This window comes from Eumetopias jubatus, unplaced genomic scaffold, assembly GCF_037043125.1.
Source record: "Eumetopias jubatus isolate StellerSeaLion01/CBP00866 unplaced genomic scaffold, mEumJub1_p1.0 scaffold_17, whole genome shotgun sequence".
Classification (NCBI taxonomy): domain Eukaryota; kingdom Metazoa; phylum Chordata; class Mammalia; order Carnivora; family Otariidae; genus Eumetopias; species Eumetopias jubatus.
The window spans coordinates 83,258,460-83,279,611 of record NW_028274823.1 but is presented as its reverse complement, the minus strand read 5'-3'; the positions used below and the strand labels follow the sequence as shown (position 1 = coordinate 83,279,611).

At 43.3% G+C, this 21,152-nt stretch overlaps 2 protein-coding genes across 3 annotated transcripts in view; one reads left to right on the top strand and one right to left on the bottom strand.

Moving 5' to 3' along the window:
- Positions 1–21,152, bottom strand: part of PRKG1 (protein kinase cGMP-dependent 1) — a 1,232,275-nt gene that overhangs the window by 542,954 nt on the left and 668,169 nt on the right. The window lies entirely within an intron of this gene.
- CSTF2T (cleavage stimulation factor subunit 2 tau variant) lies at positions 1,988–4,244 on the top strand. The gene has a single exon (XM_028104584.2). The coding sequence runs from the start codon at positions 2,047–2,049 to the stop codon at positions 3,940–3,942; it is 1,896 nt and encodes a 631-aa protein (XP_027960385.2). The 5' UTR covers positions 1,988–2,046; the 3' UTR covers positions 3,943–4,244.

The following is a 21,152-nucleotide window of genomic DNA, read 5'->3' as shown; positions in this document are numbered from 1 at the left end:
AGGAAGGAAGGAAGGAAGGAAGGAAGGAAGAAAGAAAGAAAGAAAGAAAGAAAGAAAGAAAGAAAGAAAGAAAGAAAAGGAAGGAAGGAAGGAAGGAAGGAAGGAAGGAAGAAAAGGAAGGAAGGAAGGAAGGAAGAAAGAAAAGGAAGGAAGGAAGGAAGGAAGGAAGGAAGGAAGGAAGGAAGGAAGGAAGGAAAGAAAGAAAGAAAAAGGAAAAAAGGAAGAAAGAAAAAAAGGAAGGAAGGAAGAAGGAAGGAAGGAAGGAAGAAGGAAGGAAGGAAGGAAGAAAGGAAGGAAGGAAGGAAGGAAGGAAGGAAGAAGGAAGGAAGGAGGAAGGAAGGAAGGAAGGAAGGAAGGAAGGAAGAAAGAAAGAAAGAAAGAAAGAGAAAGAAAGAAAGAAAGAAAAGGAAGGAAGGAAGGAAGAAGGAAGGAAGGAAGGAAGAAGGAAGGAAGAAGGAAGGAAGGAAGGAAGGAAAGAAAGAAAGAAAGAAAGAAAGAAAGAAAAAAGGAAAAAAGGAAGAAAGAAAAAAAGGAAGGAAGGAAGGAAGGAAGGAAGGAAGGAAGGAAGGAAGAAAGAAAGAAAAGGAAGGAAGGAAGAAGGAAGGAAGGAAGGAAGGAAGAAAAGGAAGGAAGGAAGGAAGAAAGAAAGAAAAGGAAGGAAGGAAGGAAGGAAGGAAGGAAGGAAGGAAGGAAGGAAGAAGGAAGGAAGGAAGAAAGAAAAGGAAGGAAGGAAGGAAGGAAGAAAGAAGAGGAAGGAAGGAAGGAAGGAAGGAAGGAAGGAAGGAAGAAGGAAGGAAGGAAGAAGGAAGGAAGGAAGGAAGGAAGGAAGGAAAAAAGGAAGGAAGGAAGGAAGGAAGGAAGGAAGAAAGAAAGGAAGAAGAAGGAAGGAAGGAAGAAGGAAGGAAGGAAGGAAGGAAGGAAGGAAGGAAGAAGGAAGGAAGGAGGAAGGAAGGAAGGAAGGAAGGAAGGAAGGAAGGAAGGAAGGAAGGAAGGAAGGAAGGAAGGAAGGAAGGAAGGAAGGAAGGAAGGGGGGAGGGAGGCAGGGAAAGAGAGAGAGAGCAGGCAAGCATTCTAGCTTTGCCCTCTCCCGCCCTGCGCGCTTCGCGGCTCTCACCGGCCCAATGAGGGGGGCAGGCCGCACCCCACCTGTTTCGACCTCTGACCTAGCAGCCGTAAAGCCAAGGCAGCTTGCTTCTCCCTCCAGGGCAGCGGTGGCGAAAGCCCGGCACCCGTCCCCAGGGATCGGAAGCGATCTAGGCTCCCGGGGAGAGCGGCTGAACGCCTTGGACTCCTACCCCGCGGCCATAAAACGTGCTGGGCCAGGAGGCACTCCGGTCAGGACCGGCTGATACCGAGACGGGCGAGGGCCGCGCCCGCGGGGGCCGCTGCCTGCGGCGGCACCTGCCCCAGCGGGGCCTCGGGCAGCTCCTCTCCCCAGCTGCCTCCTGACCCGGGGCTGCTGTAGGTCCCGGAGCAAATCCCAAACTGCCCCGAAACGCCTGCACTTTCACCTCACAGTTTAAACATGGCTTAAATAGACCGGAGGAAGGAGGGAGCGACGGCTGCAGGACACCCCGGCATCAGAGCCCGCAGCACGCCGCCCCGACCCGCCCTCGGGTGGCCGTTTCCCGCCCGGTAAACGGAAGCAAAAGCGCCCCTGACGTCAACGGAGGCGGCCGCTCCCGGCTCCCAGGCTGAAGCCCCCGCGGCCATCTTTACTGCGGTCAGCCCGCACTAAGCTTTTCCCGGCGGCCGGGACGCCTCGCCATGGTAAGTCTTCAGAAGAGGAGAACAGAAGGGGCTCGTCCTTCTCGGTAACCAGCAGCTGACGGAATCACGAACGCCCGGCGGCAGAAAGCACTAGCTGGGGCAGTGAGCGCAACACGGCGGTGGCGCGGCTTCCGCGGAGGAGCGGAACGATTCGCTCGCGGCGCTGAGGTTTCCGCCCGGGGCAGGAGAGCTGCTTCCGTTGCTCAGCGGAAGTGTGGGTCGCCAGAGGACGGCTGTCGGAAGGCTCGGCTCTCCGCTGGGTCCCCACCCGGAATCATGTCGAGTTTGGCGGTGAGAGACCCGGCGATGGATCGGTCGCTGCGTTCCGTGTTCGTGGGGAACATTCCGTACGAGGCCACCGAGGAGCAGCTGAAGGACATTTTCTCGGAGGTGGGTTCGGTGGTCAGCTTCCGGCTGGTGTACGACCGCGAGACGGGCAAGCCCAAGGGCTATGGCTTCTGCGAGTACCAGGACCAGGAGACCGCGCTCAGTGCCATGCGTAACCTTAACGGGCGCGAGTTCAGCGGCCGGGCGCTGCGGGTGGACAACGCCGCCAGCGAGAAGAACAAGGAGGAGCTCAAGAGCCTCGGGCCTGCGGCGCCCATCATCGACTCCCCGTACGGGGACCCCATCGACCCCGAGGACGCCCCCGAGTCCATCACCAGGGCGGTGGCCAGCCTGCCCCCGGAGCAGATGTTCGAGCTCATGAAGCAGATGAAGCTGTGTGTGCAGAACAGTCACCAGGAGGCGCGGAACATGCTGCTCCAGAACCCGCAGCTGGCCTACGCGCTGCTGCAGGCCCAGGTGGTCATGAGGATCATGGACCCGGAGATCGCGCTGAAGATCCTGCACCGCAAGATACATGTCACCCCGCTGATCCCGGGCAAATCCCAGCCCGTCTCCGGCCCGGGCCCCGGGCCCGCGCTCTGCCCCGGCCCCAGCGTCCTGCTCAACCAGCAGAACCCTCCCGCCCCGCAGCCCCAGCACCTGGCGAGAAGACCCGTCAAAGACATCCCTCCTCTGATGCAGACCCCTATCCAGGGGGGCATGCCGACGCCGGGCCCGATTCCAGCCGCGGTTCCCGGACCGGGGCCTGCTGCCTTAACCCCTGGTGGAGGAATGCAGCCCCAGGTTGGAATGCCCGGCGTGGGTCCGGTGCCCTTGGAGCGGGGACAGGTGCAGATGTCGGATCCTAGAGCTCCCCTACCTCGTGGGCCCATGACTGCCGGGGGCCTGCCTCCTCGAGGACTGCTGGGAGATGCTCCAAACGACCCACGTGGAGGGACTTTGCTTTCAGTCACTGGAGAGGTGGAGCCCAGAGGCTATCTTGGCCCACCTCATCAGGGCCCCCCCATGCACCATGCCTCTGGTCATGACGGCCGCGGCCCTTCGTCACATGAGATGAGGGGAGGGCCGTTAGCAGATCCCAGGCTGCTGATGGGAGAGCCCAGGGGGCCCATGATAGATCAGAGGGGCCTCCCTATGGATGGCAGAGGTGGTAGAGACTCCCGAGGGATGGAGACTCGAGCCATGGAGACTGAAGTCTTAGAGACACGAGTCATGGAGAGAAGAGGAATGGAGACCTGTGCAATGGAAACCAGAGGGATGGAAGCGAGAGGCATAGACGGAAGAGGGATGGAGATACGCGGCCCTGGCCCCGGTTCCAGAGGCCCTATGACTGGTGGAATCCAGGGACCTGGGCCCATTAATATGGGGGCAGGTGGTCCTCAGGGACCTAGGCAGGTCTCAAGCATTTCAGGGGTGGGAAATCCTGGAGCTGGCATGCAGGGGGCAGGCATGCAAGGGGCGGGCATGCAAGGAGCGGGCATGCAGGGGGCGGGCATACAAGGGACGGGCATGCAAGGGGCGGGCATGCAGGGGGCGGGCATGCAAGGGGCGGGCATGCAGGGGGCGGGCATGCAGGGGGCGGGCATACAAGCAGTGGGCATGCAGGGAGCGGGCATGCAGGGGGCGGGCAAGCAAGGTGGAGGCCAGCCTAGCAGTTTCAGTCCTGGGCAGAGCCAGGTAACTCCACAGGATCAAGAAAAGGCAGCTTTGATCATGCAGGTTCTTCAGCTGACTGCAGATCAGATTGCCATGCTGCCTCCTGAGCAAAGGCAGAGCATCCTAATTTTAAAGGAACAAATTCAGAAATCTACTGGAGCTTCTTGAAAGGTTTTAGGAAATATTTGGCAGTAGTCTCAAAGTTTTTCTGTAGCATGCAGAATGGATGCAAAAAGCTGACTTCTGCATCCCCTACACTTGAATGATTAGAGTTTCCCTCCCCGAACTTTATCTCATTTCATCTTGTTGTCTTATCTTTTCTTGTTTGTTTTTATCTTTAATGGGGGGGAGTAAGGGGAGGAAGGAGTGGGTCTGTTCACTTTTATTCACTGTAAATACACAAAAATAGCTCTGAACGTGGTTATATTATACCAAATGAGATTACAAAGAATATGCAGCAATATTAAAACTGTCTACAATGAGTAAGGGGAGGAAGGAGTGGGTCTGTTCACTTTTATTCACTGTAAATACACAAAAATAGCTCTGAACGTGGTTATATTATACCAAATGAGATTACAAAGAATATGCAGCAATATTAAAACTGTCTACAATATGTTAACTACATTGTTTTTTTTTTTAAATATTGGGTTAAACAGTGTGAAAACTGCACATGAAGACTAAACTATGCCCTGTTAACATGGTAATGTACTAAGATAGTTTAAGATTTTTGGTTGTGTAAGAAAATGAAGTTTACCTCAAAATTGTAAGATACATGTTTTGGTAAGCGGTTTAAAATACAAAATCCTATTTGGGGGACAATAGAATGCTGTATTAGGTTAAGCGTTGTTTTAGTGTTTTGGAAATATTTCATAATGTTAATGCTAACAGGGTAAGTCTCAACTTGTGGTATTAGATTTTTTTTTTTTTTTTTTTTTTTTTTTAAGCTATGCTACCTGTAAAACCCAGGAATGCGTCTGGTGAGATGTTTCACTTATCCCGCCATTCAGACATCAGCAGTATTCTGGCCTGGCCTTGAGCCAGAAGATTTTGCTGCGACAGTTCTGGGATCAGCCAGGTTACTGAAGGCTGCCCCAATAAGACTCAGCTTCTCTCAATACCTTCCTGTTTCTCGATAGTCTTTATGCCCTGAATATGAATCTAAGTAATTCTCTCATAGTCTTTCTAAAAATCAGTGTCTAAGGACCAGTTTATCTGGGTGAATTCTACACAGCGTTGGACTTCTCTTAAGTAGCAGAGAGCTTCATGCAGTAAAGTTCCCAGGTTCCTGGTGACTAGCCTCATATACAGATGGTATCCATGTGGTCAGCCAGAATCAGGACTTAAAAATCTTAGTCTTGCCAACATTTAACATGCCTTTCAGTTTTCTTATTTGCATATCTACTTACCTATCACTGTGTTAGCAGAATAACTGAGACCCAGGTACGTAGAGAATTCTCTGCTCAGCTAGTTGTTACTCACTTTACTTTTTATTATAAAGCCAGTTAGCCCTAAAATACATACCCATGAGAGATTTAAAAATCAGTAGGAAGGTGGGGCTTACCACATTTTCTTGAGAGCTACTACCTAATTTATTTTTAAGCCTTGAAGTTGTGGACACATAAAAATTTGTATCATAGACCAAACTATAATTAACAGAAGCATAAACACCCAAATAACCAGGTGGTCTTACTCTGGAAAAGAGAAACCAACATCTAGTAACAGGAAAAGTAGCATTTAATACAAGGAGAGAGCTGAAACTTGTAAATTGAATTTTTCTTCTTAGGAGGTGTTGACATCTTAAATGGATACTTGACTCTTTTTACAAAGTTTTCTTCCTTGGGCTATTTCCTGCCACCTGTTCTTCTCATATTTTTCATTGTTATTCATACTGTCTACTTTGCCATGTTTTCTGTATGCTCCCCCCCCCCCCCCCATATTGGAGAGGATAACTCTCCTTTACATGTATGATAGTTCTGGTTAATACTAACTTGGAGTTGGCCTGATTACTTGGAAGTTATAATTGCTTTATCCCAAAGCTTTCACCGAAGGGCTCTAACTGAAAACTTAGATGTTATGTTCTTTGTTGTAGTTAAATCTGCATTGTTCAATGCAGACTAAATAAATGGAATGCAAAATTAAGGATGACTTTAGTATCTGATGTTTGTTTTTAATGAATGAATTATTCAAAAGATATCTATTCTTGAGAGATCCATGGGTCTGAATACTTTTAAATGAAAAAAGGCAAAACCTAAAAAAAAAAAAATTGCAGGAGTGGCTAGAAATCCCTTTCTGAAACCCATTATCTGTGTAGTTTGACAGTTGTACCTGTAAAGACATGTTATCTATGGGTGGTGTCAGTAGCAACATCTTGGTGCATGCCCAGATATTAGGTCTCCTTTTGCTTGTGTCCCCCACAGAGAACTCTCCAGGTCCCAGGAAGACCGTACGGTTACCTTCCTAAGTGACAGCACTTGTTACATTGCATTCCACAATTTTACTTTCCCCTCCATGCCCCCCTCCCACTTTTCACAGACCAGGATCTCTGAACATGGGCTGTCCCTCATTTCTGTATTTGCTATTCCGAAATCACAGGTGAGAAAGGACAAAACATTCTGTCAGTCTCAGGGGGGAGTACCATTTTCCCAAAAAAGATTGAGGTTCCACCCAGAACAAATGAGCTATGATAACGAGATGCATTAAAAACCAAACCAATAACAGATAACAAGCAATCTCCTTTGCTCTGATAGACCTTATAAAACGGGTTCTCCTCACTTCCGGTTCACTGTTTCAGTACTGACAGATAGAACCTCACTTCATTTGAAGGTGATCCAAGCAATACGTGTGCTACAATCAGAATGTTAGGTGTTTTACTACATAATCACTGGTTATAACCCTGAGCATCTCGCATTTTCCCAAATATGGACAGGCGACAAATGCAATCACAAATTCGTTCCTAGTAACAACACTAAAGACCAGAGTGAAACACTGATTTGCAAATGCCTCTTCAGAGCTTATTCCTCTTGAGCAGTAGTTTCTTGGGAATATGAAAATGTCAACTTTAATCAGTGCCTGCCCATTAGCGCTTCCCCTCTTATATTTTAAGAGTTATTTGATAAGCTATAAACGAGTGTGAATCCCAGAGGAAGACAGACTAATCCAAGCGAGATCATGTATGACTTCTCGATACTTTTCACAATTGTAATGGTAGAAAAGCATTAAAAATGACAATAAAACAAAACAACAACAAAAACCCAAACCAAAAACCTTAGTATAATCTCAGTTTGCAAAACGTCTTGCTTTCCCATGCTCTGATGGGACATTAACTAAGCACACAGAGCCTAATTTCCTATGGTGTATTAGGCCTTCCCCTTAGGTCTGACAAGGCCTAAGGATAATTATGTGCAGCAACCCACTGTGGCAGAGACTGAACTATCAGTCACATCTCATGGTCTTCTCACAAAAGAATAAGTCAGCCTCTCACTGCTTTATGTTGTCAGCTAATCTCTAGACAGACTTCTGGTTGGAGCTGGCTTTTCTCATCAGTCTTGTCAATAATACTCTATTGTCAGGAACTAATTCATTTTAAGGGAATTAACATTTAAAACAATATTAATGTTACTATTATTAACTTTAATAGTATGAATGTTATGATACTGGTATCCAGTTTGTTAATATATTTCATACATATATATTTCATACATATGCGTATTCCAAATGTTAAGTAGATCTTCTCATATTTTCATTTGCTTTTATCCACTCTGAAACAAATGTTTACTCCTTTAGTTGAAAATACAGCTTTATAAGTGTTCATATTACAAATCACCTCTCTCATGAGATGTGAACAGCATGTTTCTTCTTGGTATTTTTCTACCACAGTATAAACCCTATGTCAGTAAAGGGCCTATATTGTGTCAAAAGTGACATCAGGGTAGGATTATCAAAAGTAAACTCAGTGATTAAACATTGTACATAAAAACACTAAAGTATTACGCTAGGAAAAAAAGCTGAAGTATTTTAGTAAATGAACAATTCTTTATCTGCAGGAGTTAATGTAGGTGCCAAAGGTAGGTAACTACTCATTAAAGACTTAGAATAAAACACACAACATTCTCAGCCATAGTTGCTTTTGTATGATCCAGTATGCATTAAACCTGCAGACACTTGAAATCAATCTCACGTGTCACAGAGGTCGGTCATTTAAAAAAAGAATGTTTGATTACTTATTTGTTGTCTATCACGGAAGTAGAATGGATTAATCTCTCGGGCATCAGGCAATGAAACCAGCAGTTCCCCCCGAAAATTATTTTGTCTCTTTACTTAATTACCTGTCCTAACCAAAATTCTGTCTCATTACATTACTAATATTCTTCAATAATGCTACTGCAAAAGTCCATGAGCTACTTTGATGTACCTGTACCTGTTAGGCTTTGATTGCTTTACTACCTGGAGGGAATATCAGACAACCTGTATGTTCATGAATCTCTCTCTTTATCCTTGGAAATTTCACAGAACAAGATACATCTGCTCTAACTCAGCCCCCAATTTCCTTTACCTTAGAAATTCACTTTTAATAACATTCAAAACATGAACCATGTTAAAAATCATATAGCTGAGTTCGTAATGGGATGAAAAGGCCCATATAGGGCTTGCTTGGTGCATTAACATCCATAAAATCATATTCTGTGTCCCAAACATCACCCTTGCTCACATGTTAAATAACATAGCAACACAAATAAGGAATTAAAACATTTCCAGATGATAACCTGGCTCTCCGAGGGTAAACATAACCCCTACCTACTAACAGAATAGCTTTCCTGTCTTAAGGTAAGCCTCTATCCAAAATGTCTTCATGTTTCTGCACTTGCCAATTAACATTGGAGAAAATGATCCTCATCTATTTTAAGAAACAGGGAAATTACATTGTTGAAATCTCTAGAATCACATACTTTCCCTTCCCCACCATCAATTTTGTCAGTTTTGTCCTTCAGAAGCTCTAAACAAGGGACCCCGATCTGTACCCTTGGGCCAATTAAATCTGCAGATATTTAAGCCCAAGGGTTTCAAAATTTTGAATTTGAGTGCATGTAGGGACACCATATATTCCTCATTGTGGCCACAGGCCCAGCATCTCCTATGGTCTTACAGTAGGTGTGATTCACACAACTGCTGGCCAGTCCCTGGAATACTTTGAGTTTACAACTCCTGTTTTCCTCTGTATGAAACACTGCTATTAGATTCAATTGAAATTTCTAGTGTCTAGCTTCACAAACGTGAACTAGAAAAACAGTTGGACAACTGTTCAGCAAGTCTATTTCTGCCAAATCAACTAACCAAGCAAACATCCAAACACCCAGAACAAAGAAATGAGCACGCGCACAAACACGCGCGTGCGCGCGCACACACACACACACACAAAGGCACAGCACGTTTTTTATTTCTAGCTTTTCATGAGGTATGCTGAGCAAAGGAATATCCTATAATGCTATCCAATGAGTATCTTTCTCCCACAAATGTTTTGCATTTTTAATAAATATTAAGCCAAAATAGCAATATATTTTTCAATTCAAAAATATAGTTATAAAAGGAGAAATATATGTAATATTAAACGCTAATGGCTCTAGAATGGACATACATATAGGATACATGAACAGGATTCTTTGATGTCCGTATCTGTTATTAAGTAATTTTTAAAAATTTTACCATGTAATTTGCACACAGAAGCCGCACTGATTAAAAAAATAATAACAAAAAATCAGATCATGCCATTCCCTTATTTAAAACCTCTCACGGCTTACACTGCTCTTAGAACAAAATCCCACACCCTCACCGTGTCCTATAAAGCCACAAACCAACCCCACATCCGACCCCTGCCGCCCTGACTCAGGACTGAAGCAGCTTTGGGCAAGCTTCCTTTCCTTGAGTTCATGAATTCCTTTTCATCTCTGAGCTTTGCACTTGGCACTTTCTCTTCCTCTGAGGCCACTCCTTCCCCAGGCCTGTGAGGGGTGAGTTCCTGCTCTTTACTCTGGCTTCAACTTCTGTATCCCTTTACTCAGAGGGGCTTTTCCTGAACACCCCCAGTTGAAATGATTCCCCACTCTCTCTCCTCTCCTTTTGTTTTATTTTTTTAAGATTTTATTTATTGATTTGACAGAGAGAGACCCAGCGAGAGAGGGAACACAAGCAGGGGGAGTGGGAGAGGGAGAAGCAGGCTTCCCGCCGAGCAGGGAGCCCTATGCGGGGCTCGATCCCAGGACCCTGGGATCATGACCTGAGCCGAAGGCAGACGCTGAACGACGGAGCCACCCAGGCGCCCCCTCTCCTTTTGTTTTTAAACAACAGTTCTCTTACCCGAGCACTTCTTAACCATCCATCCATGCTTCCCAATCCTCTGGCAAAACCTATCCTTCTAGACACCAGGCAAACTTGATGACCGTTAATGAGTTACTCTTCATTAGGGCCTCACGACGTCTGTCCTGCCCAGTGTGTTGATTCCCAGCCCGCTGCTGTAAGGTATAGATGAGAGGGCAGGCCCGGGCAGAGCAGTGGGCAAACACGGATACGTAGTACATACCTGTGGAATAGGACTGCAAAAGAACTAAAGGTGATTTCTGTGAAAACTGTTGAGGTTGGGGGGGCTGAAGGGACTCCATTCGAGAGAGGCTCTGTGTCTGTTCCTTTTCCGCCAGGCCCCATTGGCTCCTGTTCGGTATTTTGCCTCCGAAGTAGCCCACGAAGCTTTGTTCCCATTTCAGGGAGGAAGCGAGCGAATCAATCACTCTCTGAGTTTGTTCTAGGCCCTCAAACACCTGATAACATCCAAGAAGAGCCAGATCCTGAACATGTTCTGGGACATTAGCTTCAAATAAACCTCAGTTGACTCTGGCATCCATACCCCTGCCTTGGGTAATTTATGGAAGAATAGCCCCTATTGTTCACCCGGCACTCGCCTTTGATTGGACCTTGTCCTGGATTCCTGGAGGAACACGGACCCTAGACCCTCTTCCAATATAAACCATCAGCCCCAAGCAAATGCGAGACTCATTTTCCTTTCCTTTCTAAGTCTCCCGGATGCTCCGGATGCTATGCTTTGCCTGTCACTCACACTAACAAACTCTTTCCACTTCCTCTGCGTGCGTTTGATTTCTCTCCTTCATGAAGCCAAGGACCCTCTTGGCTCGTCCTATAGGATCTTCCGCTAGATTCTCGGACCCAGCCTGCCTGCATGATGATGATGAATGGATATTCATGTCAGCTCTGTTCATAAACTAGTTTATGACCATTGTACTAATGTTTGTAACACATACAAAGATAGAAATATATTATTTATATGAATGTGAAAAATATTATTTCTACAAAAACGATGTGGGATGTCTCAAGAAGATTCGATAAAGGTAACTGGCTAAAAAGGGATTGTTAAATCTTGTGGGGACAAGATAATTGAAAAAATACTTTAAAAAATCTTGGAGGGGTGCCCGGGTGGCTCAGTCGGTTAAAGATCTGCCTTCGGCTCAGACCATGATCTCAGGGCCCTGGGATCGAGTCCTGCATTGGGGGGGGGGGCGGGGAATCCCTGCTCGCAGGGAGTCTGCTTCTCCCTCTCCCTCTGCCACTCCCCCTGCTCATGCTCTTGCGCTTTCTCTCTCTTTCTCTCTGTCAAATAAAATGTTTAAAAAAATCTTTGAAATCTAGGGGCACCTGGGTGGCTCAGTCTATTGAGCATCCAACTCTTGATTTTGGCTCAAGTCATGATCTCAGAGTAGAGAGATCAAGCCCCCAATCGGGCTCTGTGCTCAGCTGGGGCTGGGGAGAAGATGGGGGTGCCAGGGAGGGGGACTGCTTGATATTCTCTCTCCCTCTCTCTCTTCCGCTCCCCGCTCCAGCTCAAGCACATACTTGCTCGCTCTCTCTCAAAAAAAAAAAAAAAAACCACCTTTGAAATCTGAAACTCATAATCGTTGACAAAGCAATACAGCAGAACCTTCGATTTTCTTGTAGAAATGTTTCAGGTAACAGAGGAAAAATCCTTGAGGAAATTTAATCTGAATTTGGGGGCACCACAGTCCTTCCATCCCTGCAGGGAAATATACCAAGGCGCCCATACCAGACCTTCTCCTCCCGCCCCTATGTGATGTCACAGGCTCAAGGGAACTGAGTTTGCTTTAAACTCTTGCTAATGAAAAGGTGTCTTGGACCAGCAGCATCAGCATCACCTGGAAGCCTGTTAGAAATGCAGAATGTGAGACCCACCCCAGACCTGCTGAATTAAAACCTGCATTTTAATAAGATCAGCCAGTGATTCACATACAAATAAAAGTCTGCAAAGCATTGCGTAAGCCTAATCCTAAAATAAACAAAATTGAAAACAAAAAAGCAATTTAACAATATTATGACAAATAGAAGGAATTTTTTGGGGGGGTATGTTACCAAACCTTTATTTATTTTTTTAAGTTTCTATTTAAATTCCAGTTAGTTAACATACAGTGTAATATTAGTGTCAGGTTTTCAATATAGTGATTCAACACTTCCATACACCTCCCCGTGCTCATCAGGACAAGTGCACTCCTTCATCCCCATCACCTATTTAACCATCTGCCCACCCACCTCCCCTCCGGACACCATCAGTGTGTTGTCTACAGTAAGAGACTGTTTCTTGATTCGCCTCTCTCTCTCTCTCTCTCTCTCTCTCTTGTTTTCTCCCCTTTGCTTGTTTTTATTTTTTAAATTCCACAGGAGTGAGATCATATGTATTTGTTTTTCTCTGCTTAACATAAATACATTCTAGCTCTACCCATGTCATTACAAATGGCAAAATTTCATTCTTTTTTATGGTTCAATAATATTCCATTTTGTGTGTGTGTGTGTGTGTGTGTGTGTGTGTGTGTGTGTGTGTGTATACACATCTTCTTTATCCATTCATCAGTTGATGGACATGGGTTGTTTCCATAATTTGGCTATTGTAGATAATGCTGCTATATACATCAGGGTGCATGTACTCCTTTTAGTATTTCTGTATTATTTGGATATATACCTAGTATTGCAATTGCTAGATTGTAGGGTAGTTCTATTTTTAAATTTTTGAAGAACCTCCATACTGTTTTCCACAGTGGCTGCAGCAGTTTGCATTCCCACCCACAGTGCACGAGGGTACCCCTTTCTCCACATCCTTGCCAACACCTGGTGTTTCTTGTGTTGATTTTAGCCATTCTGACAGGTGTGACATGATCTCTCACTGTAGTTTTGATTTGCCTTTCCCTGATGATGAGTGATGTTGAGCATCTTGTCATGTGTGTGTTGGCTATCTGGATGTCTTCTTTGGAAAAATGTCTATTCATGTCTTCTGCCCATTTTTTAACTGGATTATTTGGTTTTGGGGTTGAGTTTTATTTTTTTATTTTTTTGAAGATTTTATTCATTTACTTGACAGGGAGAGCGCACACAAGCAGGGGGACCAGCAGGCAGTGGGAGAGGGAGAAGCAGGCTCCCCGCGGAGCAGGGAGCCCGATGCGGGGCTCGATCCCAGGACCCTGAGATCATGACCTGAGCCGAAGGCAGACGCTTAACTGACTGAGCCACCCAGGGGCCCTGGGTGTTGAGTTTGATAAGTTCTTTATATATTTTGGATACTAAGCCTCTATCAGATATGTCATTTGCCAATACCCTCTCTTTTGCCTTTTAGTTTTGCTCGTTGTTTCCTTCACTGTTTTTGATACAGTCCCAATAGTTTACTTTTCCTTTTATTTTCCTTGGTGCAGGAAATATACCTAGAAAGAAATTCTTAAAGCCGCTGTCAAAGAAGTTACTACCTGTGTTCTCTTCTAGGATTTTTATGGTTTCAGATCTCATTTGGGTCTTTAAGGCATTTGGAGTCTATTTTTGTGTGTGCTGTAAGAAAGTGGTCCAGTTTCCTTCTTCTGCATGTGGCTGTCCAATTTGCCCGACACCCTTAGTCGAAGAGACTGTCTTTTTCCCATTGGACATTCTTTCTTGCTTTGTCAAAGACCAAATGATCATATAGTTGTGGGTTCATTTCTGAGTTTTCTATTCTGTCCATAGATCTATGTGCCTGTTATTGTGCCATTACCATACTCTTTTGATCACTACAGCTTTGTAGTATAACTTGAAGTCCATAATTATGATGTTTCCAGCTTTGCTTTTCTTTGTGAAGACTGCTCTGGCTATCCGGGGTCTTTTGTGGTTCCATACAAATTTCAGGTTTGTTCTAGTTCTGTGAAAAATGCTGTTGGTATTTTGATAGGGATTGCATTTAACTGTGTAGAGTGCTTTGCATAACATAGACATTATAATGATATTTATTCTTCCAATCCGGGAGGATGGAATGTCTTTCCATTTCTTTGTGTCTTCAATTATTTTCATTAGTGTTTTATAGTTTTCAGAGTACAGGTCTTTCACCTCTTTGGTTAGGTTTATTCCTAAGTATCTTATTATTTTGGATGCAACTGTAAATGAGATTGTTTTCTTAATTTCTCTTTCTGCCACTTCATAATTGGTGTATAGAAATGCAACAGATTTCTGTATATTGATTTTGTATCCTGCAACTCGACTGAATTCATTTATCGGTTCTAGTAGTGTTTTGGTGGAGTCTTCCAGGTTTTCTATTTCATGTCCTCTGCAAATAATGAAAGTTTTACGTCTTCCTTACCAATTTGGATTCATTTCTTCTTTTCTGCTTGCTGGGCCTAAGAATTCCAGTACCATGTTGAAAAAATGTGGTGAGAGGGGACAGACATCCTTGCCTTGTTTCTGACCTTAGGGGGAAAGCTCTGTTTTTCCCAACTGAGAACAATGTTAGCTGTGGGGTTTTCATATGTGCCCTTTATTATGTCGAGCTACATTCCCTCAAAACCTACTTTGTTGAGGGTTTTTATCATGAACGGATGTTGTACTTTGCCAAATGCTTTTTCTGCATTATTGAAATCATACAGCTCTTATCCTTTCTTTTATTAATGTGGTGTATTGTGTTGATTGATTTGCAAATACTGAACCACCCATGCAGCCCATGAATAAATCCCATTTCATTGTGGTGAATGATTTTTTAATGTATTGTTGGATCCTGTTTGCTGGTATTTTGTTGAGGATTTTTACATCCATGTTCATCAGGGATATTGGCCTGTAGTTTTCTATTTTAGTGTTGTCTTTATCTAGTTTTGGTATCAGGGTAATGCTGGCCTCATAGAATGAATTTGGAAGTTTCCTTCCTCTTCTGTTTTTTGGAATAGTTTGAGAAGAATAAGTATTGATCCTTCTTTAAATTTGCATGTGATGCCTTCTGGTCCTGGATCTTTTGTTCGTTGGGAGTTTTTTGATTACTGACTCAATTTCTTTACTGGTTATCAGTCTGTTCAAGTTTTCTATTTCTTCCTGTTTCAGTTTTGGAAATGTGTACGTTTCTAGGAATTTATTCATTTCCTCTAGGTTGTCCAATTTGTTAGCATCTAGTTCTGCAAAATATTCTGTTTGTTTTTCTGTGGTGTTGGTTGTTATTTCTCTTTTCTCATTTTTTATCTTATTTATTTTTATTTTTCATTAATTTTTTAAAGTTTTTTTTTATTTGACAGAGAGAGAGCATATGAGCAGGGGTGGGGCGGAGGGAGAGGAAGAAAGAGAATCTCAAGCTGACTCCCTGCTGAGCACAGAGCTCAATCTTGGACCCCTGAGTTTGTGACCTGAGTTGAAGTCAAGAGTCAGGGCCCTGAGGCCCTCCTGGGTATTAACCCCTTACTGGATATATCATTTGCAAATATCTTCTGTCATTCACTAGGTTGCCTTTTCATTTTGTTGACAGTTTCCTTCCGTATGCAAAAGCTTTTTAGTTTGATGTAGGCCCAACAGTTGCTTTTTGCTTTTGCCTACCCAGGCTGAGGTAAATAAATGAGACAGCCCTTCTGTTAGAAGCCAGACTGAAAAACAAGCAAATAGAAATCCTGTTCCTTCAGAGATAATCTAGTGAACGTGAGGCTTAATAGGAAATGGAACATAAAATACTATAGTTAAAATGGGAAGGTATCTATGTATGACCCTGTTTTCTCGGGGGTGGAGGGAAAGTTGTGGTAAATCGATTAGATGTAATACAGTTATATTTAGTACATATTATCACCAGAAACATCACACATCAAAAATTATTTCAGCCAAGTGGTGACTAAGAGTGACTCTCTCGGATGAATGCCACCTTTTATAAAAAGTCGCTCATAAAACCTGAATTGTTTCAGAATCTGCAAATCTCATAGTCTTCCTGGCAAGATCTACTACGCCGCCGGCAAGAATGTTGAGTTTACATTCGGATACTACAGTTCCTTTGGTAAATGTCTCTGCCTGTAATCCAGGAATATGTCCTACCTAATCCTCACACAGCTTATCATCTAGACAACAGAAGAAATCTTGAAACCATAAAATCAGCCTGCTTATGTTTCAGTGAGAATAAACCCTCTACAGATTCCCCTGCAAAAAAAAAAAAAAAAAAGAAAGAAAGAAAGAAAAAGAAAAAAAATTCTGCCAAAAATTTTTTGAAACTCATCTAACTATTCCTCTGCACCCCCCACAAAAGGACGTACATAACAAAAGCATTAAAAGTGTCTGCCTAGCATTTGCTCTATTATTGTTTTTCCAATAGCTTTATTGGAAATGGTATCAAACCCTGCCGTAATTTATGCTTTTCGACTTTGCCTTTGAACCCGATCATAATTAAGGATACATATTAACCAAATCGATGTTTGTAAATTAAGCAAATTAGAATTTTTGTTTTCCTCTTAAAGGAAAGTTTGCATTGGGTTTAAGTGATTTAATGCACAGCATTTCTAGCACACCCAAATTTAAATTCAAATCAAGGCCTTTCAAGTGGTGACATCAAAGCCCCATTGTGAGCCTATGAGGAGGACCTTGCTTGGAACACAGGAATCTCTCATTTTCACATGTGTTCAGACTACTTGTATTCCATCCTCATTTGAGGCTTTGTTTGCCTAGAGGGGAAACAAAATTTGCTTAATTAGAATGCTTTGTGAATTGGAAGTGAGATGAGCTCCAGGATCTTTGGTTGGTAGGGATTTTGTTGTCATTGTTTTCAGATAAACAAGTTTTAGCAATTTCCCCCCCAGTTCGTGCCTCTGCTGGGACATGAAAACTTACTGAGCCTTGAGCAATAATAACCTTGGTTTAAAAGGGCCCAAATCTGCCTCTCCTGAAGAATTCGAGTTGGATTATCCTGGGGAGAGGAGAAAAGAGGCTTTTCAGTATCCCTTGTCCTTTCTCTTTCACCCAGGATTTATTCACACGGAGGGGAAAGACTGATGACTTGGTCAGGGACACAGCCAGGACCAGCCAAGGCAGGACTGTGAAACTCACCTCTGTCAGGGCCAGCACTGGATGGAGTCTCGCAATGACGAGGGCTGGAATGTGGTGTTTCTGTACAAATTTGCTCTTCAAGGGAGAGAAGGAATAAGGCGGGTTGCGGGAGGTGCTGAATGTTGTTGTTTTTTCACTAAGCCTCCCCAAACCACAGACCTGTTCCACAGACATGATTGTGGCTGCCACCCCAAGCAAGTAGTGTTCTCTCCAGCTCACCTTCAGGCATCAATTTTGTCTTTTGGATCTTGCATGCCATACTACTAAAGCCTTCATTGTTTCCTTTTAATAAGGAAGAAAAATCCACTTACATCCATAGAGCCATGGACTATCAGCATTTGAAATATTTTTACTCCAGTTGACATCTTTATTTACACAGTGATCAAATATTTCGAATTTGATCAAAAGGGCTTCTAATAGTGGGCTTTTAGGCATCAGCCACAATACTGGGGGGAGGAGAGATATTTGTTCTTCAGGGAGGAAGGTGGTGGTAGCGAGTAGGTCTTTCAGGTACTCTAGTACTCACACAGATTTCAGTCCTAAGTTCCATTCCATGCCCTCTTTGGGAAGGCTGCGCCATGGTTGATATCTAAAAAGCATCTATCAAGAACCTGTTAAGGGGCACCAGGGTGGCTCAGTCAGTTAAGCGTCTGCCTTCGGCTCAGGTCAGGATCCCACGGTCCTACACCCTGTGTAGGACTCCCTGCTCAGGGGGAGTCTGCTTCTCCCTCTCCCCCTCCCCCCACTTGTGCTCTGTCTCCCAAATAAATAAAATCTTTTTTAAAAAAAGAACCTACTAAATGCCAGACGCTTGACATACATCACCTCTGATTTGATTAAAACATGGAGGCATTCATAAGAAATATGCTTAGGGCAGCTAACAGGTTGGTCCTGAGTCCCAGAGCTTACAGGAGGTAGAGGTACCACTGAACCTACATTTGTCTGGCTCCCACCCCTATTCACCCCATTACATCATTCTGCTTTAAGAAGGGGTTGGAGAGAAGGCAGAACAGTTTTCACACTTTCAGAGAAAATCAGGCTTGTTTCACCAAGTGAGGAAGGCCATCACGAGTCTAGAAGAGGTAACTTTAAGGCAACAGTGGAAGATTTATAAAATCAACCTTTTGTCCTTACATATGTTTTTTCTTTCCCTTTTAAGAGCCAAGTACTAAGCCGGGGTTTTGACAGAATAGAGAGGGGGAAAAAATGAAAAAAACAAAACTTAAAATGTAAGAACATTTATATGAAATAATAGTTTATAAGAAATCTATAAAACTAAATATGCCCTTGTGGGTTATTCTAGTCAATATCGAAATTAGACAATCCTGAGATCTAATTTTCATCTGATTCTTTAACAAACATTTTACTTATAACTTACATACCATAACATTTACCCATATAAAGCATAAATATTCATAGTTGTGCAACCATTACAACAACCTAAGTTTAGAACATGTTCATCACCCCAATAACGAAACCCTATCATCATGAGTACCCTCTCCCTACTCCTCCCCACTCAGTCCTAGGCAACCACTGGTCTGCTGTCTCTACAGACACTCTCAAGTCTACATAAACGGAATCATTCAACATGTGGTCTTCTGTGACTTGCTTCGTTCACTCAGCATGTCTTCAAGACTCATCCAAGTCGTAGCGTATTGTTTCTATTTTTTGCCTATTATAAATGGTGGTGCTATGGACACGTGTAGGCATGGTTTTGTGTGCCCATGTGTTTCATTTCTGTTGGGTACATACCTAGGAGCAGAATTGCCATATCATATGATAACTCCATGTTAAATTTTAGAGGAACTGTCAGACTGTTTTCCAAAGCAACTGCACCATTTTACCTCCCACCAGAAACACATGAGGATTCCGGTTCCTCCACATCTTTGTCCACACTGGGTAATTTATTTTTGATTGTGGCCATGCAAATGTATGTGAATCCCCTTGAAGCTCTGATTTCACTTCCTTGATGGCTAATGATATTCAGTATCTTTTCATGTTGCTATTCATTGGCTATTTGTATGTCTTTGGAGAAATGTCTTTTCCCTGTAATCTATTTGCGGAAAATAAAATAAAATGTTTTTTGATTTCTGAATTTCTATTTTAGGTAAGCAGATGGTCAGATGACAAAGTCTCTAAAACATGAAATTAGTTCTTTAGTGATTTAAGAGTCACTTAAATGCCTACAATAGGAGGAATCAAATTGCAGTGGTAGAAGTAAGGGTTTGCAATTACATTCTTAAATCTTTTGGGAAAATGTAGCTGATCATTGTCATGGTTTATACCTCTTGAAGGGATTCAGGACACACTACCCCAGAATTTGGCATCTTGGTATATTGAATATCTTAAACTGAAGGAGTCTGAAAAAAAATGGCAGAAGGTCACGGTGACCTTCCCCCTCTCCTAAACCCCAGAAACAGGCCATAAAGCCCTCCGGTGGGAGGTACCTCCCTATACCCCGAGGAAAGGAACATCCTTATCTTCAAAGACTAAGGCATTCTGAGAGGAACGCACAGACCTTGCTAAATTTCCCCCAGTTCACTACACTTACGTCATATTCTCTGACCTATCATATTTCTGCCCACTTTTGATCAAACCTAGCATAACAATACTCAGGTCTGTTTCTCCCAGTCTTCGTTTCCTTATGAAGGGCCCTGTATCATGGAAGACTATCATTGAATAAATGTGTATGCTTTTCTCTTGTTAATCTGTCTCGGTCAGTTTAACTTTCAGACCTAGCCAGGGAGCCTAAGAGGGTTGAGGAAAACTTTGTCCTCCCCTATGCTCTGAAGACATTAGTTGACTCTGAAGGGAATAGAGAGGGTGCTTTTTTGTTGTTATTCCATATAAATGTTCTTACACAGAGTAAGCTCTTAGTCTGTAATTTGTGATAGATACTGATATGACTCCTTAAAAAATAAAACCGTGGCTCAGTTGGGTAAGAGTCTGCCTTCAGCTGGGGTCATGATCCTGGAGTCCCGGATCTGATCAAGCCCCACACCCGGGGAGCCCGCTTCTCCCGCTCCCTCCACTCCGCCCCACTCCCACCCATGCATGCTTGCACATGTTCTTTCTCTCTCTCTCCCTTGCTCACTCTCTCAAGTAAATAAATAAAATCTTTACAAAAATAAAAATAATAATAAAACCATGGACACAGAAGCTGTAAAAGCAACACGAAGGCATGAGCCAGCTCTGTTCATTGCTCCGAATACTCTGAAAGACAGACAGGAAAACAAGATGCGTGGAATCAGCTCAGCTAGGAAGACCTCCACTTCAGGAAAGGAAAGAAAGAAACTCGAAGGGTCTGATAAAGGACCACAAGATCCAGGCAAGGAAAGAAAAATGTGACCTCTCTTATTTACTGCTTTCCTTGTATTGCCTTATGTAGTAAAGCTATATCTTGTACAGGAAATCTAATACAAGGTTTACAATGGTGGAGGCAATCTTATGTTGAAAAACTCTCTAACAGCTGACTCCGTTTGACCCCAGAGGTTTCAAGCTCCTGCAATCTTGTTGCAGACAAACAACAGAAATGGTATCAGAGTTTTATCTAGCTTGAGCTTTTATGCCTTAAACCTTTCTATTCCCTATAGCTTTATCCTGTACAGTAGAGGACAGATTTTTAAAAATACGTTTCCCTTTATCTAAAGCAAGTTGTAATAATCCCATAAAAAACCTTGAGGAAATATTTGCACTATTTGCGATAATGTTAAATATAGGGTACGTGTATCGCAAATGTTTGTCTTATGAATGAAGTGTTCATATAAACTCAGCCCTTTCTTCGTGCTTTCAAAGACGGAATACACACCGCGCTACAGTGTCAACTGAAATTTCAGAATCAGTGCACCAAAATGTTATTTTTTAATGAATCCTCATTTAGTATTTTGTGTTTAACACATACCTAGCATTTCTCAGCCTGACTTAAGAAAATGATCCCACAAAATTATAAGTATTGGTAAAAGCTTTTATGAAATACCATCAGTGTAAGAGTGGTAAAATAACATAAATCCAATAATTAT

Coding starts and splice junctions, on each gene's coding strand:
- CSTF2T (XM_028104584.2), top strand. CDS start 2,047: ATGTCGAGTTTGGCGGTGAGAGACCCGGCGATGGATCGGTCGCTGCGT.